Source organism: Poromitra crassiceps (genome assembly GCF_964638095.1).
Source record: "Poromitra crassiceps genome assembly, chromosome: 3".
NCBI classification, from domain to species: domain Eukaryota; kingdom Metazoa; phylum Chordata; class Actinopteri; order Beryciformes; family Melamphaidae; genus Poromitra; species Poromitra crassiceps.
The window spans coordinates 52,681,259-52,708,789 of NC_139625.1; the positions used below are offsets into that span (position 1 = coordinate 52,681,259).

At 41.4% G+C, this 27,531-nt stretch overlaps 1 protein-coding gene across 1 annotated transcript; it reads left to right on the forward strand.

The window, feature by feature from the left end:
• The first annotated feature begins 319 nt into the window (after positions 1–319).
• LOC310772781 (uncharacterized protein) lies at positions 320–24,695 on the forward strand. The gene is made up of 5 exons (XM_083632702.1): positions 320–438; positions 19,487–20,176; positions 20,902–21,232; positions 21,903–22,078; positions 23,097–24,695. Exons 2-5 carry the CDS (start codon positions 19,515–19,517, stop codon positions 23,359–23,361), a joined length of 1,434 nt encoding a protein of 477 aa, XP_083488828.1. The 5' UTR covers positions 320–438; positions 19,487–19,514; the 3' UTR covers positions 23,362–24,695.
• The last annotated feature ends 2,836 nt before the right edge of the window (positions 24,696–27,531 follow it).

Consider the following 27,531-nt stretch of genomic DNA (forward strand, 5'->3'; position numbering starts at 1 on the left):
ATAAATAATCATGAGAGGGGTGCCGAGATAAAGGAGATAAATCTTTTTCTTGAGATAACAAGATAAATAATGTAGGCTATACATGGAATAAAAAAATTGCAAGCATTCTCGGCTTCCATACAAAGTCTGTGAGACTATCAGAGCAAAAACCTGTTTAGATGGTATTTGCATTTTCCACCTGCTCATGCTCCGTCTGTTTCCTGAAACTGGCAGGCCGGGGCTGTCCCTCCCTTCCTTCCTCCCTCCCTCCCTCCCTCCCTCCCTCCCACCCACCCACCCCACCCTGGACGCATCGTTACCGCCCATGCAGTGAGATCAGTGCTGAAGAGAGGGAGAGAGAGTCAAGTCATGACCGCTTCACCCCCACCTGCTCCGGGTGTTTTCCTCAGCCGTGTCGGATCAACAAGAGGAGAGGACACACTGCAACTTTAATCTCCAGTAAGTGGAATATGAGCCTACTAGCCTTAATGGACATGAGGACAATGACATTACTAAATCCTCGTTCTACCTAGTTACAAAACCGATTGCTAGGCTATTTGTATTTAATAGTGAGTTTACCTAACTTTATGACATTGTATTTTAGTTCCTCGCACTATTAAATATTAATATTCCCATAGAATATCGTATAGCCTACAATAGTGTAATATTGTGTGTGACTATCTGTAGCCTACAGGCAGAGTTTTAACTTTTATTTTGGGGAGGGGCAATCTGCGAACCCATCGTTTAAAGTCTGTCTCGAGAGATAGGGGAGGGGGAGAAAATGTGATAGACTGCCCTGTCAAAACAATTGGCCTGCGTACACCACACCACACACACACACACACACACACACATTGCCAAAATGGTTCACTTGCCACAACAAATTGAAAAGTAGACATACAGTAGAACAACCGATGAACACACACGCAAAGCATGTGTAATTCAACACCACATGGTAAATATAGCCTAATTAGGCGAGGACAATAGATGTACCTACAGCCATCAGAAAGGTGCCATATAACCTTCTGCATCTTCATATGCCACTATTGTGGCATACACTTTACACTACTGTGTCAATCAAACAAGCCTCTTCCAGTGATCAAAGGATAGGCTTACTGGTCTGTGACACTCCTAGCCCCAAAGTGACCCTATACTGTACTCCGTGTAGCCTATATATTGTAGCGTTCCTGGTATTGAGGGAATCAGAGGCTTCTTGCTGGTACAGGGTTCTTTATTCACAGTTAGTCATATTACAACTCTTGGCGGTTGTCACGCACATAGCTAGCTAGCTGCTTCTCCCTTTGGTGGTATCTGGAGACTGACTCACGCTGTCACGCATGCTCTGTCTGACCGGAAGTCTCCCACAAGCATAGTGTTCCCCCCCAGTAACACTCCCACACATCAGTTCCTATCTGCAATCGAGACACTTCTATTGCTCACCACATTATGTGTAATTCTGGTTCGCTACAATATTATATACACTCCTGCAGTATTAGGGTCACATAGCGTTCCATAAGGAAATAGGGGGGAACGGCTGTTCAAAACGCTCTCCTACCGGTCTCCAACGTCCGACACGGTGACTTTTGACACAGGTCTGCACCACATTTCATTGCAGTCTCAGGAGGTAGAGCGGGTCGGCCAATGACGCAAGGGTTGGCGGTTCGATCCCCGCTCCCTCCCAGCTGCTGTCGTTGTGTCCTTGGGCAAGACACTTAACCCTCCTTGCACCCTGCGTGGCAGCCTGCCGCCATCGGTGTATGAATGGGTGAATGTAGACTATCTACTGATTGTAAAGCGCTTTGGATAAAAGCGCTATATAAATGCAGGCCATTTACCATTTACCATGAACTATATAGTGAGGGCAATGGAAAATGGGGTAAAATCAATGTTGATGACATATGGGCTCAAACAATGTGGTTTCCAATGAATATTTGTTCTTTAGCCGCTAAATAACAAATATTAATTGGAAACCACATTGTTTTTGTTAGAACTGTCTATCTATACTCTTGTCTACACTGATACAGTAGCACAACATCTTCACACATGATCTTTCCATGAAATAGACTCAATAGGCCTAGCACATGTATACTGAACAAAAATATAAACGCAACACTTTTTTTTGCTCCAACTTTTCTCACATGACTAGGACTACAGTCAGATCTGCATTTTTTGAAGATCAGTCAGTATCTAGTGATAACACTGCACTTTTATTGTGACCAGATTATCCCACATCATGACGTTTAATCATTGACATGCCACACCTGTCAGTTGGATGGATTATAGACTGCAGCTCAGAAAAGATAACAGCATCGTTCATATCAGAGTGCACAAAGAGGACATTGCCCGCAAAGCAGCAACCCTCTATGGGGACCAGTCCAGACAATACAGTTGAGGTCGGACATTTGCACTTATGTTAAAGTCATACATTTTTTAACCACAATCTTTTTCTTTTTTTCTTAACATGAAATCTGTGGAGTGGTTAAAAAAATAGTTTTTATGACTTCAACCTAAGTGTATGTAAACTTCTTCAACCTAAGTGTATGTCAACTTCTGACCTCAACTGTATATGGGCGTGATGGCACTCCTCATGGGTGCACGTCATTTTAAAATGAGTCTCTGAGTCAACGTTAATTTACAACTCTGGACTAATGCAAGATGGAAAGCAATGGATTGACATTGACTATTTAATTAAATATTGAATTTAAATTATTCTATAGAAAATATTCTACTTAATAAATATTGTTTGTTATAGCCTACCTCATTCTGTTCTGTATAGGTCGACTTATTCTTAGACCAACAGATGGAGCAAACTGTTTTAAAGGAGGGAGGTTTGTAGTGGGATCACTGGGGTGTCTGGTATGACTGTGGCAATGGCAAATGGTTTACATGGCTCATAGTCCATGGGCCAAGGCAAAAATCGGTACCACCTGAGGTGACCGCACGATTTTGTTATTTTTGTCTTCCTACATGTCTCTAGTTTATATTTTGGTATGATAACCCTGCCGATTTGGTAGCTTAAGGATAGTTATCACTCTGTAAACAAACCTACCCCCATATAAATGACAAAACCCTGATTTCTGTGTATTAGTCCAGATGATATGTGAAAATGATGTTCCCTTTTTCATAAAAGCATGAAACTTGGTACGCTTATAGTTTGGGGCCCTGTACAGTTTCAGAAATTGAGCCATCGCAAAAATGCCTTGTGGCGGCCATTTTAATTCTGCCATAAGCAAATTATGTAGTTTGCATCATATCTCCGGAACCACACATGCTAACACTGAAAAGGAGATGTCTATCCCAACGTTTTCATGGTCAAGGATTACAATGATACCATATAGAACATCATAAACTGTTAAAGTGACTAATCCAATGGTGAATTTGATGACGTTGTGAGAAGGAAATGACAGTATCTGATAACCGATGCTATAACTTCAAAGCCATGACCATTCTCTGGCTAAGATGTTTTGATGAGTGATTTGACTTATATAGACCTTTTGTTAAAATAGCGCCCAGGTCCCTCCTAAAGATCCTGGGATTTTCCTTGCCAGATGGCCAAATCCAAGATGGCCACTGGCGCCATGTGAAAAAATTGACTTTTGACCCAGAGCACATAGAATAATGTATGAAGACACTTTTCGGTGTAAGTCAACCACGAGGAATCCGATTCTGACATCAGTTTGACATTATGGCATAGTTTTGACCCAGAATTCCAAGATGGCTGCCATCCAGTATTGTGGAAATGTAACTTTTGAATGGGAAGGTATACTGTGCATTTGGGGTTTACCACAAGGAAGGAGATTAACAATGGTGGATGTTTTGGGAGTCATTTCAGAATTATGTTCACTGAAAAGATGTTAATGTCAACACCCATTTTACCTTGGTACTGCTGTACCAACTACCCCCAGGATTTATTGCATTAAAATATTTAATGAATGTATGACAAGATAACTAAAATAAGCTCTTTTTATTAGCTGTAGCTATAGATTCTGAATCATCAGATTCCGCTCATCATCTTTAGGCTGTGTCATACCAGTCGATCACACAGATGATATGTCAACATCACCATGGCGGGCAAGGATGATGGATGACACCATGTGGACATAGTCCGACCACTTGTATGGGGTGCCATCTTGTGTCTGCCGATCCAATTGCTGATGGAGTTGCCATCCTCTAGATCATGCTAATGTCAACGAGAGTGATGTAGGGTTCTTGCAGCCCTACAGATTGGAGATAGAGCTTCTAGATGCGCTTGCTCTTCTGCGTCTTCCTGTATGTGCTGTTGGAGTTGAATAAGGCCACACATTCATCAAAAACACAATGTTCCAGCAACTCGTGGAGGTTTACAAGTTGACCACAACCAGGTCAATCACTGCCTTGGAGCGCTCCACTCCATCTCAGCAGCTCCTACCTTGAGTTCCTCCCCGGGTAGTCTCGCTTGCCAGACTCCCTACCTACAATGGCAGAGAATGGCTGCTAATACCTCCACCCTGGTATAGGGGAAAAAGGCTCCGTTCACCTTTACAATTATCCACCAAAAGTATCAAGCAGGCCTGCTTTATTGCACAATCCAGATCCAACCGTTTTCAGCATGTAGCAACGAGCTAGCATTGTTGATGCTGTTGTTTCACAGTGGCACAGGCATTTGAGATAGACAGATTCGACAAGGAGGGAGTGGAAACGAAATCCATAAATGGTCGCCACCAGTCAGTCAGAGCGGGTTGGAGCATGCATGCAGGGAGGAGGGTGGAATATGATTGTGATGCTGCAGACGCAAAGTGCCGCTGTGTGTAAATTCAGCTCGAGTCGGACCCTGGCCATTCACACCAGATGCACTGCTTTGCTCCACGCCGGTGACAACTTGTACTGACTTCCTATCTGGCTTCACACAATCACTCGCGGGCCTCACACAAAAATAGATCAGACGCCGAAACAATCTCTGCATGGGGCGAGCCGGCCGCATCACGGCTGGTCTGACTGAACGGTCTAATGTGCTAACAAGTCAAGTGCGCCAAAATAAAACTGGCTGCGCTTCCAGATGCTTCGTCACTTCAGCGTCTGGTGTGTTTGCACCTTTTCGCATCCATTTTGAGTCATGCCTGCATGCGTGAGTTCAACTCCTTCCCGTTTGACCTGGCCTCCCCAACCCTCCACACCCTACAGTCTGCCTGCCTCTGATGAACTCATTGCAGACTTAAAATCAGCCCATGCTGCAGGAGAGAAGTTGACCAGATTCTTGCAAATCCCGGGGGCCCTATCTTCGCAAAAGTGGTACGCCGCGCGCAATGCAAATTGGGGGCGTGCACAAGCGCATGCCTGTTGTAATTTTACTGGACATAGGCGTCCCACAATCAGGCGTTTCTGCGCAGAATACGGGGCAGCACCTCTTATGCGCTAAAAAAAGCACCTCTTACGCGTTAAATACTTACACACGGACGTGCCACGCCAGGACATCAAATTCTGCTGCTAAAATTGGATATTAGCAGATAATTCAGTGAGGCAATCATCTATAACTCACTGAGAAACTTTTATCACATCGCAAAGAGGGAAATTAATTGAGAAAACTTGTTGGACAATGGACATAGGCTATTCACCTTCACCTATCCCATAGTCTCGCTGGCCAGCCTCCCCTCCCACGCAGGTCTCCATAGTGGGATTGCGATGGGCGGCGCTTAGCGGCAGTGCCCTTGGAAAATAGTTTCCAACAATCCAACTTGCCCTTTTCAGCGTGTAGCAACGAGCTAGCGTGTAGGTTTCTGCCGTTAGCTTGCTAGCTAGTTAGCGTAGTTGTTTTCACTGAGGCGGCAGGGCACTATTTACAGCGACACACAGGGAGGAGGGTGCGGAAGCTGCTCTGATTGACGTGGTCGGAGCCAATGACAGAGTTTGTAATAAGCCGGGAGCAGACATCCGGCAGCCACTGAAACAGTCGCTCCAATGGGGAGCAGCTGTAGTGCAGGGGAGGGCTTATCCCAGTTGCCTGTTTCCGTGGCGCCAGACACCTCTCCCGGGAGGGGAGGCTGGCCAGCGAGACTAACATAATTATGAAATTACCCTCAAAACACAATAATTGTCATTACTAAACCATGTTTGGTAGGCATGGATTTGCAATTAAAATAGCTATAATTCACCATTGTTAATCTCCGTCCTTACTCTAAAAATGGTAAACCCCAAACACCACATACGTATATGTTGCCATTCAAAAGTTAAGTTTTCACTCTACTGGATGGCAGCCATCTTGGAATTCTGGGTCAAAATGATGTCAGAATGTTAAACTGAACAGAATCAGATTGTTTGTGGTTGACTTACACTGAAAAGTGTCTTCATACATTATTCTAGGTGCTCTGGTTCAAAAGTAAATTTTTCAAGATTGTACCAGTGGCCATCTTGGATTTGGCCGTCTGGCAGAAAGTCGCAGGATGTTTGGGAGGGGCCTGGGGGCTATTTTAACAAAAGGCCCATAGAAGCCAAATTACTCATCAAAAAATGTTAGCCAGAGAGTGGTCATGGAATTGAGGTTATAACATCAGTTATCAGAAACTGTGATTTCCTTCTCACGTCATTAAATTCACCATTGATTAGTTACTTTAACAGTTTATGATGTTCTATATGGTATCATTGTAATCCTTAACCATGAAAACATAGGGATAGACATCACCTTTTCTGTGTTATCATGTGTGGTTCAGGAGATATGATGCAAACTACATAATTCACTTATGGCGGAATTAAAATGGCCACCACGAGGCATTTTTGTGATGGCTTAATTTCTGAAGATTTACGGGGCCCCAAACTATATGCGTACCAAGTTTCATGCTTTTATGAAAAAGTGAACATGATTTTCACATATCATCTGGACTAATACACAGAAATCAGGGTTTTGTCATTTATATGGGAGAAGGTTTTTTACAGAGTGATAACTATCAATAAGCTACCAGATTGGCAGGGTTATCATACCAAAATATAAACTAGAGACATGTAGGAAGACAAAAATACAAAAATTGCACGGTCCCCTTAGGTGGTACCAATTTCACCATTGGCCCATGGACTAATTGCATTGTATCCTTCTCAAAACACCACTGAATTCACCAAAACACCACTGAATTCACCATTAACTATTCATGTGAACAGTTTATGATGTTGTATAGGGTGTCATTGTAATCCCTGACCATGAAAACATAGGGGTAGACATCACATTTTCTGCGTTATCATGTGTGGTTCAGGAGATATGATGAAATCAGGGTTTTGTCATTTTTTGGGGGTAGGTTTGTTTACAGAGTGATAACTATCCTTAAGCTACCAAATCGGAAGGGTTATCATACCAAAATATAAACTAGAGACATGTAGGAAGACAAAAATAACAAAATCGTGCGGTCACCTCAGGTGGTACCGATATGTCAAAATTTCAGCCTTGGCCCATGGACTATCACAGGTCAGGAGGGCCCCGTAACAGAATTCTGCTTAGGGCCCCGGGGAGGTCAGGACTGGCTCTGCGTATCTGCCAGATATGCCGAACCTGATTGGCAACAAGCTGCAGGTGTGGCCACCTCACACAAAACAAGGCCAGACAGCAACACACCCCAAACCATGGCCAGGATTTGGCATAGACTGTAACAGCAGGTAAAAGCTATGATACACCATCTTAAATTTTAAGAGAGTATACAGCATGGGAAATTGCTTGCATTGCCAAAACTGCTGGGCCAAGGTTCCACTTTATCCTCGTGTTAAAATTCTGCTTGTAGCCAACAACAATATGTTGGACCAATCATGGCAAGGTTGTTAAAAATGGGCATCAACCCTGCCAACATTAGAGCACTGTTGGGCCAGCATCGGTAGCAATGCTGGAAAAGATGCCCACACAGGCCCAGTGTAGGGCCACCCAAAACAAGAATAATACTATGGACAACATGAATTAACATTAACCAAAACAATAGCAATAGCATGACCAGACTGTGCTTGATTTACTACAGGAAATCCACAGTATGAACAATTATGAATCAGAACAGTGTTTTCTGTAGATTTTGCTACATGTGATGGATTGGGGTAATTCTTGGTTCACTGCAGTGGTGCTGCATTTTAAAAATGCCTCTTATTTGGATGGATATTATTTATTTATTTGGATATATTATGATATATGAACAATTACGTTGCAGTTGTTATTGTTGGGGGCAGAATGAGCAATAAGGCAGATGATGAATGGTCATTGTATTTACACTGTTCTTGCTGTTGGGGCAGTTTTCCCTGTGTGGCTGTACAGTTAATCCCTAATAATAATAATAATAATAATAGATAGGAGACTGGTCTGAGACTACTGGCATGTATATGATGGTATTTAAAGACTTGACAGTGACTACTGGCAGAAAGTAGAGGAGGTAGAGGCAGAAAAATAATGGATGAAAACAGAAGAAAAGAAGGGAGAGCATATTTTTTCATAACAATATTCTAATTAGTGGGCTAGCAGCTGACAGGTAATATGTGCCATTTGCAAACTTTTTCTCAAAAGATGAATAGGTGAGAACATGCTATAGGTGTGACATGAGTAAGTTGTCTTTGCATGACATCTGCTCATATACCAAAAGCATAGAAAAGAAAACAGAAAATCAGATCTGGACGGTATACGTACGTACTGTACATCAATCTTCCACCTCCATACACAGAATCCTGAAATAGAATTTGCACCGCCTTGCCGCTCAATATTAGGAAGGAAGGAAGGAAGTCTTGTCGATGTATTAAACTACTAATGACAGCCATTAATTAACTGGACTTGCAGCAGCAGTGGAAAAAAAACCCTGTTCCCAGTCAGCACCAGGGTGGAGACTCTAGAGGAAATATATTAGAAACTGCTTCCATGTGCACATTTTGAAAATAGTGGGATTTTATACCACTAGTTTGATAATGGATGGCTTAATGATACCCAGCAAACATTTTCACGTATAACGACCGTCTGCTGCACGTCAAACCACTACATCTAGTCAGGGTCTAATTATATATTCTGAATGGAAATCTTAGCGACGTAATTCCTCTACTTCCCCACAACGTGTCCAGATTCAACGATTTTTGAAAGACAAAAGATCGCACCTCATGCGGGATTCAATCCTGCGGCGCCCGCTTCGCAGTCATGTGTCTTATCCATTAGGCCACCGAATTAGTTACAAATGCTACGGATTTGGTCATATATAGAGATACTTAACATTGAGCACTTAGCATTTTGACGGTCCCGACTGGAAGTTGCGTTGATAGGCTAGCTGCCTCGCTAATTCTGTTTCATGATTTCAACCAGCGATGAGACAGGTATATTTATATCATTTACGATAATATAACCAACGTGACTTTAGCAGACAGCATAGCACATCCAAAAACCCACAACACTGCGTTTAGTTAAGGCAAGAGAAATGGGACAATACCACAGGATTCAGGAAGTTTGTGATAAATACAAGCCCATAGCAAGAGACACTTGCACTTATATGACATAAACGTGTTTTCATATTAAAAAAAGAAAAGGGCGTTCAATAAAAGTCGTCATTGCAGGTGGAGTGCATGTCACACTGTGAGTATCTGATCACACAACAGGTAAATTGTCAATCAAATGACATTTTATTCAACAAAAACACAAAAGACACCTACATGTGGTGTTTTCAAAGCAATATGAGGTCAATATTTTTTGTTTTGAAGTGACAGTCTAAACGTTACTTTGGAGGAATGTGGAGAGAACGTCAGACTTAGATGGTAGATGCCAAACCACAATTCTATCGTCTGGTGATGTCGCGGTCAAGACGATGTTTGCTGGGTAATGTTCCAAATGGCCCATCATGCTCAGCCACACACAGCTTAACTCATTGAGTGCCAGCCACTTTTGGAGAACGGACGCTCCCAGTGCCAGAGTTTCAGAGCTTTTTTCAGTGATTTCTCGAGGCCCACAGAATATTGTGTGATATTACTATGTAAACACTGAACACGCAAAAAGAACGATGAGACTCTCTTCTATCATCAGCAAAAACAGGTTTATTGATATAATTTTCCGTTCTTTAGTTATCAGCCGGAGAAGATAGCTTGATTTAACCAAAAACAGCCGTTTTTTTCTAGAAGCTGAGATAATGACCCTTTTGTGAAATTAAACATTTCAAACACATCACTGACTCTGAAGCTAATTTTCTGATGTAGTCACACCTCAAAAATAATTTCCTTCAATAAAACAGTGAAGGCCAGGGAATTTTGTTTGGCAGAATAATATTTTTTAGCTGCAACCAGCAGCGCTGGCCCCTGCGTGCGCTGCTGGTTGCAGCTTCTTGCTGGTCTTGATTTGCTGCTGGTGGGCATCGGATATTCTGGCTTGCGTTTGCCAATCCTGTCCTGCTGTCTGGGTCTGTCTGGGTCAGTGTTGTGTGCTGCTCTGCGTGCCCCCCCCCCCCCTCCCACCCCTCAACTGCACACTCCTCCTCCGTATGGGAGTGTCTCTGGTGGCTCTCTGCTGAGTTTGCTGTGCACAGTGAAGGGTGCGCGACATCCAGCTTTTTTACAGCGTTCCGCGTGTGTTTGTCACCGGCTCCCATGTTTCCAGTTGAGAATAATAACAACTCCACGGCTGATCATGCAGATGGGCTGTCGCAGCGGACACGGAGGAGCTCAATTGTGGGAGCAGATTGGCTGCTGCAGGCACAGCTAACGTTATGCTTCAGCATATCGATGCATACGGATGCGATGCAATTTCCGTTTCCCCAACGACTTCTTCTCTGTTTTTCTCTGCCTTTCTGTAATCTGGAGAGCACTGTCGCCACCTAAGGGTTCTGTAAAATAGGTTATAGACCTCCAATAGCTACAATATTTGTACAGGAGATGCAGAAGGCTTTGATCGACGTCCCACCGTCAAAAAACGCATTGGATGTCGAAAGACGTCCTTGGCACTCTACGTCACTATTTAATTGGACGTCGAAAGACGTCCTTGGCACTCAATGAGTTAAGTGAAGAGTGAGACGAGTAACCAGATGAGCACCAAATAACACTGCTCATCACCCAGCCAGGATGAGCACATCTATACAAGTAACCACATGTTCAAGTTCAAGTTCAGCTTTATTGTCATTTAAGCAATACACAAGGCACGGCAGAAACAAAATGACGATTGCATCTAGCCCACAAATAGTGCAATTTCAAGAGAAGTACTGACAACCGACAATAAAGGTAGTAAGTTAAAAATAAAGTGCTTTAAGGAGATTATTGCACATGCTAAAGAGGTTTTGAAACAGCATAGATAAATAAAATAGCCTACTCTACTTTAAAAACTAAATTAAAAACAATGAAAAAGCTCATCACCCAGCCAGGAAGAGCACATCTGTACGAGTAACCAGATGAGCACCAGATAACGCTGCTCATCATCGCCCAGCCAGGAAGAGCACATCTATACAAGTAACCAGATGAGCACCACCAGATAACACTGCTCATCACCCAGCCAGGAAGAGCACATCTATACAAGTAACCAGATGAGCACCACCAGATAACACTGCTCATCATCACCCAGCCAGGAAGAGCACATCTATACAAGTAACCAGATGAGCACCACCAGATAACACTGCTCATCATCGCCCAGCCAGGAAGAGCACATCTATACAAGTAACCACATGTTCACCAGATAACACTACTCATCACCCAGCCAGGAAGAGCACATCTATACATTCATTTAGGACAGAATATCTCAACTGTTATAGACTAATATGACCCCTGCGAACAACGTGGGATGTGTGACAAAATCTCTATCCTGGACGAAAAACCAGAAAGTTAGTTTTTTACAATGTTTTAAAAAAGTGAATGGGATTTTCCCCCTCTTTAAAGATGTCCTCATGAATTTCTACCAGTTTAATCTTCACATTAAGATCAATCTTTTTTGTATTACACTTTGTCTCAAATGTTTTTTTTAATGTGCAAATTTGGCAATATATCATTAAATATGCATACTGTACATTCGCATATAAACCGTTGGAGCTACAAATTGTTCAGAATGGCAACTTATTACCACACAACTAACTAAATACAGAAATTGCTATATATTAACTTAAACCTTCCGAGCTTAAAGCAAAGTTAGAACATTTGTGTAACTTAGAGTCGAACTGACAATTCGGACTTTGAACAATACAAGGGATTTTTTGAATGAAAGAAAGCATTTGATTAATATAAGCTATTTTATTCTCAATCATACTATCATATAGCAATATTTCTGTATGTAGTTAGTTGTGTGGTAATAAGTTGCCATTCTGAACAATATATATATTTATATGCAAATGTATGCATATTTAATGATATATTGCCAAATTTGAATATAAAAAAAAACATTTGAGACAAAGTGTAATACAAAAAAGATTTATCTTATTGTGAAGATTAAACTGGTAGAAATTCATGAGGACATCTTTAAAGGGGGAAAAAATCCCATTCACTTTTTTTTAAACGATACAAAACTGTAATTTCCTGGTTTTTCGTCCAGGATAGAGGATTTTGTCACACATCCCATGTTTTTCGCAGGGGTCATATTAGTCTAAAACAGTTGAGATATTCTGTCCTAAATGAAGTGCATCCATATCTGAGCCAGGTCCGACCTAGACTATAAGACCGCCATTAACATTAACAATTCTATTGCTGAGGAGGAGAGACTTTGTACTGTATGTGAATTAGGTGTTGTGGAAGATGAATTTCATTTTGTGTTTCATTGTACGCTATATGAGGAACCAAGATTGTCTCTATTTCAGTTAATGCAAAATAAGAAACCAGAACTATTTTGGTCAGGAGATGATGCGAAGTTGGAATGGTTGTTCAGAGATGAAGTCTTCAGTTTGGCCAGGTTTATTGGGAGGGCTTGGAAACTCAGAATGGAGAAGCTGTTCATCTGAATATATAACTCTGTCTTGTTTATGTTTGAGCGTTTTGTAGCTTGTTTGTTGATTTGTTTGTATTGTTGAACTTGAATGATTTGTGTCTTGTAAGCCCAGACGGGCTGGGCACCTTGAATATGGTGCATGACACAGAAATACAAATCTATCTATCTATCTAACAGTTAAGACCTACTTTTTTACGCCCAGCTGGTGCACTCGGCTCCTGTGTGCAGCAAATAACATTACCCGGCCAGGAAGAGCACATCTATCAGAACGTTGACACTATTTGCCCCACCTTTGTGATGTGAAAGCATTTCTTCAGGGCATAGGGTATATTATTAAACAAGTTATTCATGTTCGTTTTTATTTACTCCGTAAAGGAGATGGAAGTCAACATCAGTTCAGTTTGGAATCAACAGCAGGTTTCAACATGAAGAGGCTTTGTGGGGGTGGGGGGGACCAGTTTCAGTTGATCAAGTTACAGTTGTGTTTCTTGCATTAGCGTACTTGAATGACAACTAGCCCTAGCGAGGTTTTCGATCCGGGGATTTTTTTTTACAAGAATAGATCACCACTAGACACTACTAGACCTACGCTCCAGTAACTTGTATGCAGTTGCAGTACTTAAGGACCATGAGTTATCTATTCCTAATAGCAGCACTAGGTTTGTAGGGGTGGATAGCCTTTTTTCTGTTTTCTCATTTTTACCACGTGCGCAGCAGTGCATGGTTAAGAGAAGGCTTTTTGGGGTGAGTCATTCATTCATTCACTCAGGAATGGATAACAGTGATGATGTCATCAGCGATGTCATCAGTGATGATGTCATCAAGATGTCATCAGTGAAAGTGTCAGTGATGTCATCAGTGATGATGTGGTTTCATCCTCATTGTCAGGTATTTCAAGAGGACCAAGTCTTCATTAAGAAGGTCAAGGGAAAAAGTGAACAGTGAGCACACTCCAAAAATATATATATAACTTCGGTGCAGGGCACAAACAATATCAAGTCACAGCAGGAAACGCCAGCACACAAAAAAGTATTTTGTGGCCTTCCTCAGAGGAAGGCCTGTGTGCCGAAACTGTTTGTGCTGTGCTGCTGCCCTACCCAGACTACAGGTAGTAAACCTTCAAAAAGATATCGAAAACATCTTTAAACCTTGGGGCTGTTGAAAGATGTAGTTTCCTCGACTGGGCTTGAGTTGCATGAGGTCGCCTGGTTGCTACATGACGCACATGGTCCTGGTTTTGTTTGCTAAGCTTATCTTTTGTTTCCTGTTATGTTAGATGTTTGTTTTGGCTATTCCCACCCTGAAACAAGAGGTGAACCTGAGAATAAACCTCCTTGCTGTCTTATTCCATTTTTCTGGTCTTCCTTGAAAGTGGGGAAAAGTGATGAGTCACATTCATTTCAGTTGTGTCCAGTCTGTGTCTAGGCTGCTGGGCATAATGTGAACTTTAACACAATTAAGTTTTAGAAATGAGTCTGAACCACTTAATTTCACAGTATGAAGGATATATAACAAAAAAGTAAAAAAATAATAGAAAATAATTCAGATGGGAAGTACCATGAAGGCAAAAAAGTATGTTTATTAATGCTCCATATAATCACCCAAATAACCACAACAAAATGGCATAAGTGAGCGAGAAGGTTTATATAGATGTATGCAACGCATTGTATGTGGGCTGTCTGAGGTGACCACTTCCCCTCAGGTTCCTCTTACATTCAATAGTGCGTCAGGAAGAGCTTGAAGCAGTATGGGGAAATCAAGTTAGCCCTGCATAACAAGTCAGACAGTAAATCAACTGTCTTGCCTGGGGCGTCCTGATGGTGCAACCAGTAGAACACGTAGAACAAGGTCTGGACCAGACAAGACATTTAGCAGGTCTTGTCTGGTCCAGACCTTCAAATCCGCCCACTCCACTGGAGTTTTGGCTGCTTAGAAAATGGAAATGGAGTCGAACGAGTTGACAATTCTGTCTGATATCAGGCTAGGTCAGGTCAGGTCAGGGGTTATACCATTTGTAACTCTGTGTAGGGGTACTGAAGGAAGTCCAGTTTCAAATGCTGTACATTCAAAGATTCAGATATTTTGATCATGATTGATCGATCATTAATTATGTAGCCGGCTAACTGAGAACACAGAGTGGATAGCGTTATTAGATGGTGATCCAACATGTTAGTTATATCTCCCCTGTCTTATTTTTTCTTGTTTTGTAGTTATTTGTTTTGTTTAATTTTGTTTACAAATCTTTATAATGAATTCTAACTTTGGAAGCAGCTGAGCTACATAAATTATATGAAAATAATTTTGAAAAACAAAAAGTATAAAAAGAGATTTGCAAACTGAGTGAATATGAGTTCAGTTGGTTCTCAGTCACCACTTCCCGTGGGTGTGTGTGTGTGTGTGTGTGTGTGTGTGTGTGAGATTACTTCCCCTGGGTGTGGAAAGTCATGAAAAACAGGGGAAGTTGTGGCCGTTGGGCTGTTGCAGCAATTCACAACTTGCACACTGCTTACAACAGTAAAGCACAATAAATGGAATAAAATGTTTTATTGTATAGTATAGAGCAGTGGTCCCCAACCACCGGCCGCAATGCATTTGGTATGCGTCCTGGTCATTTTTTTTTTTTTTTTTTTTTTTAAATAAACATAGGCTATAATATTATAGGCTGTGTGTGGTAGATGAAACATACTTTCAAGTTGACGTTTATTTAGTTGAAACAAAAACATAAATACTGTAGGCTACATACAGTACAACACAAAAGGCTGTTATTTACCCTTTGCCACCTGGTGAGTAAATATATATGTACGGTAATTAAACCATTAAAATTTACAACTGGTCCGCAACTTTTTTTTCCATGTATCTACTATCTACCGGTCCTTGGCACAAAACAGGTTTTAACTTGACAACAAAAACATTCCAAAGTGAACCCTAGCCCTCATAGTGTTTGCTACATGTATGGACAGAAAAAAAAGAAGAAGGAGCAGAGCAGGACTGACAATTCTGTGAAAACCGTCTATTAGATGGTGACTTTTCCCAAGCATTCTGGAATATAACTTTCTCTCTCCGGTGATGCACCATGCAGCCTTCACTCTCGCCTCATGAAACTATGGTCAAATGCAATTAGTAACATTAGATGTTATTGTTTAACTAGCATAATCTTTACTTTTCATTTCCATGCAATGTCTAAATGCCACGAGGCATACCACAATGTCTAAACTCTTTGAGGCAACCCAGCTCACATTTCCTACCTGGGTTTGAGAGCCAAAGTCGACGTCACTTCCTGCTTCAGCATGCCTACCAAGAGATTTCATCCGCCATTGATTTTCCCATAGACATTTCGTAAAATGCTTACAAAAAATAGTTTTACTTGGTCAAACCAAATGATTCAGCTATATTTAGAAACAGGAGAGATCACAGAACATTTCAGTCCAACCAAAACTGGAAAAAAAGCTAGAGATAGGTTAATAGATTTAAGAAATATATAGTTTCTATGTTTTCTTTTTATATTGTGGTCCGAGTGAAATGTTCTATCGGCTCTCCTGATTCTAAATATAGCTGAATTGTTTGGTTTGACCAAGTACAATTATTTTATAGGCCTTTTACAAAATGTCTATTGGAAAATAAATGGAGGATGAAAATCTCTTGGTGCACATGCTGAAGCAGGAAGTGACGTCGACTTTGGCTCTCTATTTCCCTCACCCATGTTTCAGACAGTGCTTTAAAACTTTATTAGCAACCACAAACCATTAGATGCCAACCTCATTCTGTGTCCCCTGTAACCAACAAAATTCCTGATATGGCTGGGCAATATTTCAATATTATCGTTGATCGTCTTTCAGTGGAATCCTATCATGAGGATATGGTAATTATATGATATGGTGCTTGTTATCATGATAACAAGCATATTTTACTCACTTTTTTTTAATGTAATCCAAGTATCCCAGAAAGTAATGTAGCTGATTACGTTCTGTTACATTTGGATTACTTTTGAACACATTTCCTGCATTTGACTACTAGCGTATGGGGGCATGCTCAGGCTTTCAGCAAATCTAGTGTTGCCTGTTTTTCATCAATAACAATTAAATTCCATCTTTGGAATACAGTGCACTGGTCCTTTTTAAGGCAAGTGTGTATTTTTCTCCAAGCCCTGCTACAACACTGACTGGCTTTAGCTAGAAAATATGTTAATTATAAAGTAAATACAAAAAGCCAGCACAGTAGGCTATCTGTTCCATTATGGTAAGATATTGAGCCATGCAAAGAAAGGTTTCAGACAAGATGCAAGCCAACCAATATGATGAAGAATTACGTTTAAGTTTAGCTGCAAAACAATATAGGCCTACTTTAACCTACCTTGCCATTTAAAAAATCAGCATAGATGAAAATATAATGCTGTAGGCCTATATACAGTATCAGAGAAAGATTAGGCTACATACTTGGCCTACCTTTCATTAATTTGCTGCACATTGTCTTTCTTTTCTCTATCGACACCTGCAGTAGCATCGTGTTGATTGGACATGTTGCCCTGTGCTCGCCCTGTGCACACTCTCAATTTACTAAATGTAACTGTAATCTGGATTACATCTTTTTTTCTGTAACTAAGGGATTACAGTTACCGGTAGTTTTTTGTAATATGATTATTTAATCCCATTAAATGTAATCTGTTACTCCCCAAGCCTGATCGTGATATTTATCGTTCAATGATGTTCATCATGTCTTCATTTATACATAGACGTTTGTGTTTTCTTGTGATCAGACATAGGTTTATAGATGTTATTTACCGCCAGTTGCTGAAAAGCAACTGGTTGACACGTCATACCCAGCTGTCAGTGCGACTGCTTCTGAAGAAGACTAGAGTTGACTCGTCGAAACTGTCAAGGTAAATAAATAACATCTATAAACCTATGTCTGATCACAAGAAAACACAAACGTCTATGTGATATTTATCGATACTGAAAAAAATCGTGTGATTATGATTGTGATTATTATCGTGATATTGATTTCAACCATATCGCCCAGCCCTAATTCCTTATGCATTGCATTTTTGCACTATTGCACAGCATAGCACCATGTTGTTTGCGTGCGAGAAAAGAACAGGTTCTCATAACTAACAGCTGTAATGTTTTGCTTGTGGTTCTCACGGGGGCGTGAGAACCACAAGCGTATGAGATGTAGACGTAGTCTAAATGGTAAATGGTAAATGGCCTGCATTTATATAGCGCTTTTATCCAAAGTGCTTTACAGTCAGTAGGTACATTCACCCATTCACACACCAATGGCGGCAGGTAACCACGCAGGGTGCTGGCACACCAACGGCAGCAATTTGGGGTTCAGTGTCTTGCCCAAGGACACTTCGACATGCAGCCTGGAGGAGCTGGGAATCGAACCACCGACATTTGGGTCTTGCACATACAACATGCACATCATACAAATGATCACAACAAAGGTGGCAACAAAAAAGCTGTTGTTCCTGGTGATTTCCTGTGTGAGGTGTGTGGGTGCAGGGCTCCTGACTCTCTGTGTGTGTGTGTGTGTGTGTGTGTGTGTGTGTGTGTGTGTGTGTGTGTGTGTGTGTGTGTGTGTGCGTGTGCGCTCAAGTTTGGCTATTTTGGGTGTTGTCACTTCACCCTCCTCCCCTCTGGCCGTAGATATAGACAGCCTTTGTGTAAAAAGGCCCGCTTTAGAAAAAGCTTTGTCCCAACTGCCATAAAAACCCTAAATACGTAACCGTAACCCCTCTCTCCTGCTTACCATGTGATGTGCTTTTTGTCTCTGCTCGGCTACTCCATTGTCTTAAGTGTTGTTCTCTGTACCCTTTTATGTCCCTAAGGTTTGTGTTTCTGTACGCACCGCCCGTGAAAAAGAATTTCCTCTTTGAGGACAATAAAGCTATCTATCTATCTATCTATCTATCAATGAGAAAGTAGTGAAACTCAACCGAATTTGCTCCTCTTTGTTCTTTGTTCATCTTCTATGGTCCAACAACTAAATGTCCCTTCACTAAAAGTTGTGAATATGATTTTTGTGTGTCCTGTTAACGAGTGTGGATGATATACTGTTTAACTGTGATGAAGCCTTGTGCTAATTTGATAAAAGAAACTGTATTTATGATAGCAAAAACTTGTAAACTGGTCAAATTTGACCATAAGAGAACTAGACATTATTTTGTAGATTTTGTTTCTGGCTGCATGTTTTTCTAATCCACTAATTACCACAATGGCTTCATCAAGACAAGTGCTGCTGAGGTAGCCTGGCAAACCATCCTGCCAAGTCTCTCACCCTGTTTTGTTCTGACTCGAGTGAAACAGAATGTGAGATCACGTTATCAGGATGGTGTTTACCAGGCTACTGCTGAGGCAGCAACACAGGGGACATTCGAAATAGGAATGCACATGTCATCAAAGGCTATTTCTGGAGTACATGACAGCCTAGATTAAGTGCTTTATTCTTTCATAAAGAAAATCAATGAGAGGGTTGGAAAAAAATATTTGTTTCTGTTTCTGATTTTGATTGTATCAGTGTTCATATTAACACCTGTTAAGGCTATTGTGGAGATGAACAGAGCCTGGCTTATAGCCATCCATCACAATGTTTGCTTGGTTCTTGAAATGTCTCATTTTGTAATCTCTCTAATGGTGGTTCTACCTTCTGCCCTAGGTTGGAAATCCATCCAGTCTGCATCTGGATGGAATGGTGGAAAGAACTCAAGGGGAAGTTTATCTTCCTCCTCCTGACTGCCTTCATCTTCATCATCATAGCTACTGTGAATTCCCCACAGATGTACAATTGTTTACCCTGGAAGTCCATCTCCTGCTGGAGGTCCAAGTCCAGCCCTCAGGAGTCCACCCAAGTTCCACATAATTATCAGTCTGTGTGCCCCTTGCAGACCGCTGCACAGACCATTACCCCTCTCAAAAATACCACACACCTGCTGGTGTCAGCCTATATGGACCAGAGGGTGAGGAATTGGGATGTACGCATTATTGGTATATTCAGGAGAGACTCCATCCAACCTCTTCACTGCATTTTCTGTTGTAATGGCCGTTTTTACAGTACCAGCACTCCGGCTGAGATTCTACAACACACAGACAATTTTGGTTTTCCTTATGTGACTACGGATGTCCTGTGTCGGATACCGCAAGACTGCAACGCCACCTATGTCACTCTATTGCCTGCTGACTCTGACAGCATGAAGGTAGCCTACCAGACATTCCTCCCCATAAGGAACAAAAAGACCAGTGGGACGGAGGTGAAAACGTTCCAGTTTGACTTCACAGTCTGCATCTCTAACCTGTTTGGAGCCTACAACAATGTGCTTCAGTTCACACAGACCCTGGAGATGTACAGGTCAGCACATCTTAAAAAAAACCTGTGTGTGTTTGTGTGGCGGCAGAGCCGGGTTGGCAGTGTCAACACACGTATGCAGTATGTGCTGGCACTCATGTATGAGAAAGCATAAGCCGTAATAGTGACAGATTGCTAGATGTGTCTAATATGTTTGTATCATACGCTGGAGAAGGCCACGGTGTTGTAACACGTTGGTTACAACACTCTAAAAATGCACATCTGTATACAGAATACAGATGTGCATTTTTTGAAGACCACTCAGTAGCCTATCCAGTGATAAAAGTGCATTAGAGTGGCTTTTTATTGTGACCAGCCCAAGGTACACCTTGATATGCCACATGTTTCAGGTGGATGGATTATCGTGCTCACTAACATCACACTAACACAACACTAACATCACACATTTAAACACATTTGTCAACACATTTGAGAGGAATAAGCCTTGTGTGTAGCTTGGTATCCAGCCCAATATGAATCGCAGTTGTCAGCACTCAAGGATTCATTGGGGCTGGTTACCAGGCTACCTTGTGTGTGCATAGAAATATCTTGGATCTTTTATTTCAACTCAAACTGAGAGGAAAAACAAAAGTGTTGCCTTTATATTTTTGTTCTACATAGCTTTATGACTATGAATCTGCACCTGATCAAGTGCATAGTCTAAGGATTTACTGTGTTTCTATGTTTGGATGTGGCCGCTGATTGACCCCTTAATGACCTTGTCCCAGGCTGCTGGGTGTGGGCAGGGTGGTGATCTACAACACCAGCTGCGGTGCGGACCTGGACCGCCTGCTGCACAGCTACAGCCAGGAGGGCTTCGTGGAGATGGTTCCTTGGCCCATCGACCGCCACATAAACCCATCTCGAGGCTGGCTCTTCTCAGAGCACGGAGGGGACATCCACTACTTTGGCCAGCTGACCACGCTCAATGAATGTATTTACAGATACATGGACCGCTCGCGCTACGTCCTGCTCAATGACATAGATGAGATTGCAATGCCGTACCAACACAGCAGCCTAAAGCCTCTAATGGACACACTCCAACAGCAACACCCAAAGGTAGGTGTGTGTGTGTGTGCATGCATGCGTGTGTGTGTGTGTGCGCTTGAGAAAGACATCACATAATACATTGATATGGAAAATTGAAGTTCCACTCAATACATTTCATATTCAATAAGCTATAATTGCACATAATTAATGGTATGAGTAATTACATAGATGCACGTCATATGGACAGACACATGCAGACACCATAATCTCATGGCATTGAGCAGATTTCACCCTCTGCCCAACTGCACGTAGCTGACCTTGCTACACACACACATGCACACACAATCTAGAATGTGCTGTGTGCTCAGTCCCAACTCACCCCTCCCCTCTGTTCTCTACTGCCTATAAGAACCATTATGCATTTCTCACATCTTCACTGAATCTGTAAACTCTGTATTCCATATCATGTATACATTGAGATGATCAGTCCTCTAATGCTGTTTAGAGGAGTGTGGCTTCATACACTTCCCTTCTCCATGGCTTCATTTCATTATTTGTTTCATATTGACAATGGCTGAATATGTTGTTGTTTATAAAGTGGATGAGGAATGGTGAAATTCCATTCTATAACAACATGAACATTCTAACGTGATGATCATACCTGATATTTACTTATGTTTCTACTTCCTTTTCAACTTCCATGCTGCATCCCTCAAACGTGGATCCCCCCGTCTCGCAGGCTGGAGTGTTCCTAATTGAGAATCATATCTTTCCCAAGAAACACTTTGAGCCGAGTGGAAAGTTTCACTTACCCCAGTGGGAGGGCGTGCCGGGCATTAATATTCTGGAGCATATCTATAGGGAGGAGCCCAACAGAAATGTATACCACCCTTCCAAGATGATAGTCCAGCCAAGGTACGTCTCATACAGGATCCCTTTGTTTGAGAGTCAAGAAAGGCAAATAAGGTACAGTATGGGGAGAGTCAATGCAGTGCGTTGAACAAATATACATTTGGCTGTGTTTTGTAAGAGTCTACAGGGCCTATATAAGTCCCTTCATGTGAAGACATTTGATATTTTGATAACATAACAAAATGTGTCCCAATACTGTAGTAGTATAACCCTCCCCCCGTGCCCCCTGAGCACAGGGGTTGTGTTTGATTTTCTATATTGCTGCTTCTACTATTGATGTGACGACTACACTGCATACTTGTAACACTCGGCTCCAACATGTCCGCTTGACTAGCGGGCCTTGCCCTTTAGCCAACTGGATATGGCGTATGGCTGGAGTGCGAGAGATCGCTGGATTGAAAAACCCGCTTGAACGCTACACTTGCACTAGTAAAATTCCTTGTTTGTAATCTGATTACTTACTGTGGCTAATAAAGTGAATCTGAATCTGAAATGGGGATGACCAAAAAGTTTTGTATCATTACAAAATCAATGGTAGGCTATATGCAAATGAACAATGTTTAACTTCCCTCCATCTTGCCAGGACCGAGAGCTTCCCGTTCATTCACAGGAACTTCGGTAGAGAGCAATAATATAGTTAGTGACAGTAGCCTAATAGTGATAGTGACAGTAGTGACACCATGGGCAAAACTGCTCCAAATGACATGATTTGGACCAGGAAGTTCTGTGAATGGTCCAGGAAAGATGGAGGGAAGTTAAACATTGTTCATTTGCATATTACTGATTCTGTAATGATGGTAAAAAATGGGCAAATTGGCCCCGTATCATTTTCAATTAAAAGGAATATGAGCACAAAGCCAATTTTCTTCTTCTTCCCAAAAATGCTTTTGGAGCTCATTTTTATAGAGCATTATTGTCTAGTAGTGGATATGAAAACAGCAGCAGCATCCAAAATGTGTGCGTGTGTGTGCGCATGCGTGTGTATGTAATGCACCTGTGTGTGTGTGTGTGTGCATCACAGGTCGGTGGAGCAGACTTCGGTGCACTCGGTGCTCAAGAGCTTTGGAGAAGTGTTCCGGGTTCCTCCAGACATGTGTCGGCTCATCCACGTCCGCGTGGCTCTACGTGGGTTAAAGCTGGAGGACCACCATGTGGACAAACGGCTGTGGGACTTCCAGGCAAATCTGATCCCCAATGTGGACGCGGTCCTGAGGAGAGTGGGGTTGTTGAAGTCAGAGGCAGATGCATCGGATGGACAGACGCACATGAATCCAAAGCTCTCATAATGTGCAGCCAAACCAGGTGAAGGTTAGAAAACATTCCGGTCAAACCTGAACATCACGAAAAGTGATTGTCCTTTGTGAAGCTAAACAGCTTCCCACATGGGTGTGTGTGTGTGTGTACGCGCGTTTGTGTGTGTGAGAGAATGTGCTGCTTTTCTAAATTCATACTCCTACCATTTAATTTCCTTTTTATTGTTAGAAGTCCTAAGACTCTCAAAATGAAAATGAAACTTTACAAAGGCAGATGCAGTCTCTTTTGAGCAAGCACGCACGCACGCACATACACACACTTGAATGTATTTGATTAACAAACAAATGCTATGTGCACTGCACCAGCAGTCTGAATAAGTTAAATTAGCACCTGCCTTGCTGCTACTAGTGTGGTTTGAATGATTGTTCATCTCTGTCTAAATTAACAGATTTGGCAGGACACCCACTTGGTTTAATTATCTCAACAAAGATGTGAATAAGCTTTAAATTAAAGTTAGGGCCTTTAATGATTTGTATTTAAAGTTGTGGGACTAACTTATTTGTCAAGGAGATATTATAAATTGTGTGTTTTGTTAATCATATTCGCTACTATCTACATGCTGTACCTGAATTAATCAGACTGGAATGTAGTCAGCACAATGTAAAATCAATCATTGCCTGACAAGTTGACCCAAGATAAACACATGCTCGTCTTCCAGTAATCCACCTGGTTAGGAAACTCTGAATGGTGCTTTCTGCTATTAGCCATTTAGCCAATTTTTTAAACATGGAGGCAATGGATGACCTTTTGAGCAAGTGGCTTGCCTGAGTCAGAGTTCTTTTCTTGTTCAGAATGAATCAAATGCTTTTCAGTGAGCAACGGAAACATTAGGGGAAAGGTTATGCGCACATACTGTACAAACACAATGAGTGAGTGAAGTGTAGCTATCCTGTGTTATTTTCTTTCATTATGAGTGTATGAGAAAAACTGTTTTTTCCAGTATCTCATTAACAATTGGTTTGAATCAATGAGCAAAGACCATGTATATACTGTATATAGACCAATACAAGATTAGTTATTTTACAGTTTGTTACAAGCGTTTCTCAGTACTGAATTCCCTCTGCACAAAGCACAACGGCACTCCATGTGGACCAAACTGGGAATGATTTTTCATTGCTTTGACACAGTGTATTCAATGATCACAATTTCCAAGTGTTGATTTAATTTCTCTCAGCTCAACCTGTGTGCAAATGTTTACATACTGTTTTAAAACCTACCATCAAATTTACTATTTTAATGTTTTTTGTTTGAGTTATTACTACTGTATTGTTCCTGTAAAACAAAAAATAAAGCACATTGAAGCCTTTACTGCAGTATTTCTATGATTTGCTCCTGAACATACTGAACCACCTTCTATAAAAAGGTCCCATTCTGTTACATTTCTCATACTATCAACCAAAGAAGAAAGTAATATTGAATATAATTACAAATATAGCCGCAAGCGGCGATGCGGGGTCCAAGCTTCCGGTGACTTGGGGGGTGTATGTCAGATAATATAGACACTGAATTGCACATTTAGTCAGAGTTGGTATGTGCACAAGTGCACAAAGTTTGGTTGAGATTTGGTGACCTGACCGGGTTCAAGCAGTAGTAGCAGTAGTAATAGTAGTGTTAGTGTATATGTGTGTAAGTGTGTATATGTGTGTGTGTGTATATATGTGTGTGTATATGTGTGAGTATATGTGTGTGTGTGTGTGTGTGGCGTGTGTGTGTGTGTGTATAGGTGTATATGTGTGTGTGTGTGTGCGCGATGTTATGTAGAGGAAGGATGTCATCTATGATGTCATCTATGATGTCATCTATGAGTTTCAGAGTAGTTTCAGAGCATGTGTCATCAAAAGTTTAAACATTTATCATTTCAAGACGGTTTCACGTATCCAATTCTTTGTAAGTCTTTAGATCAGGGAAGTCCAGAGATGACACAGAAAAAGTTTGGGCTCATTCGGGCAAATGGCCTAGGACGAGTTCGTTTATCAAAAGTTTAAACATTTATCATTTCAAGACGGTTGCACGTATCCAAATTCTTTATACAATTTTAGATCAGGGAAGTCCAGAGATGACACACAAAAAGTTTGGGCTTATTCGGGCAAATGGCCTAGGACGAGTTCGTTTTTTTTTTTTTTGAGAAAGTCCAAGATGGCGGAAAATCTAGCAGACTTAAATGGGCGTGGTCTATATGGATAGATGCGTATTGATCCAGGGAATCCAGCAGATGTGGAATTTTGATTCTACGCCTCACGGTTCAGCAGTTATGGGTCAATACGCAAAAGGGTCCGTTATAGCGCCACCATCTGGCCAATATGGCTAATTTTTTGTCTCTGAGTAGTGGGGCACATTTCCAACCTATGTGCAAGGTCTGGCTACTGTAGTACTTACAGTTTTTGACGTGCATGCTGTTTTAGGGCGGAATAATAATAATAATAAACGGAACAGATACAATAGGGATCCACGCACTTCGTGCTTGGACCCCTAATAACAAGAGAAAACAGACAAATTAAAAGGTAGAGAACACAAAATCATAGACTGACATCGACCGTAACGCTGTGTTTTTTATGATTGACGGTGTTCTTATTTAGAAAAAATAATATTGCTGGTGTTTGGGTTGAAAGATTTGGATTTAGAGACATGCATGCAGTGTTTAAGTTTCAATTTGGTGCATTTTGGGCATGAAATTAACTGTGGTGCCAAGCTGCATGTTGGTGCAGAGTTGTAGGCTATGAGTTTTGAAGATGTGTACTTAGTGCGAAATAAATGCTCAAACAATTATAGATTAATAAATAAATAAATGTAATGCAGTTCCCTGTACTGGTGGGATATGGAAGGTAGAAATAGATTGGACATTGTAAAAGCTGGATAAAACCATAGACTGTAAAATAAGGATAAAACAACATGGGAAGAACTTGCTGCTCCAAACACCCAATGATAAGCTATTATTTGTGCACTCAGTGCAATCATCTGACCGACATGACGGAAGGTTGCTATAGTTTACAGAAATTACCGTTAGACAAAATACAAAGTGTCACAAGTTCGCCAAAAGATTGGGCTTTCATAGACCATTTGAGCTCAGCTAATTAGTCTTCTATGTGCTACATTTTGCTGCCTGAAATGTAGGCTACCTTCTGCAGGAGGTGGAGATCATCAACTAGGTTAACACAAGGCAAAGCATGGTTCATTTCCTCAAAGGGACTGAGGACCTGCTACTCACACATTTTTTATAAGTTGGCCAGATGTTTGAGTGAGAAGATTGAGCACATGAACCTCTGAGTTATTTTAAACTTTATACACTTTATGCATTGACATTAGCATGGCGTCACCTCCCTGGTGTATCTCTGGTACCACTGCTGTTTCTGTTTTGCTTCCGTTTTCAATTACAAATTCACAGACCGCATTTTATTTTGCAAAATAATCTCGAGATTGGGGCTTTATAATCAAATGTATAAATCAAGTAATCAACCAAGCTGCAGGAAATAGCGAGGCACACTGCTTCACCACAAAATCTGTTATTGAAGCCTTATTCTCCCTAGGCAATAGTTTCTCTAAGCTGCTTCCTTGTTTCCAGGCAACACTGGGAATGTTTTGATCTTTTCCTGTGTAACCGAACAGCAGTGTTTCAGCTGACAAGAGCAGGATCAGGGATGCCATCAGGCCCTGTTAGGAAGCATCTGCCAATAAGGAAGTGCCTGGATGTCTAAATGACATGTATTGTCAGCTCATAGCGATGAAATGATTAAGGGCACCTTGTGAGCAAAGATATGAGATACATGTAGATGGACACGAGGAAATGTGTTAACGTAATCTCAGGCATTTTGTCAGTGTTTGGGGCATTTCACAAACCGGATTACTTAACTACTTCCCTTAAAGGTCAAGATTACATCAGCAAGTTTACTAGATTGGATAATATTTTGTTGGGTAACTGGGTGGTGCTGTTTTTAGGGAACAACAAAGTAGATTACTACAGTAATCAACAAAGTGTGTGTGGCAGATGTCCGCAAACATGATGCAAATAAATGTTTTCCTTTGAGTATTGGTACACACTGAAACACAGCACTTTTACCAAGTGTGGTTCATCTCACGAGGCACAGAACTCTATATCTTAAAACCAATCCAGCAACTAGGTTTCTCCCTCGTTCTGCCTCATGTGA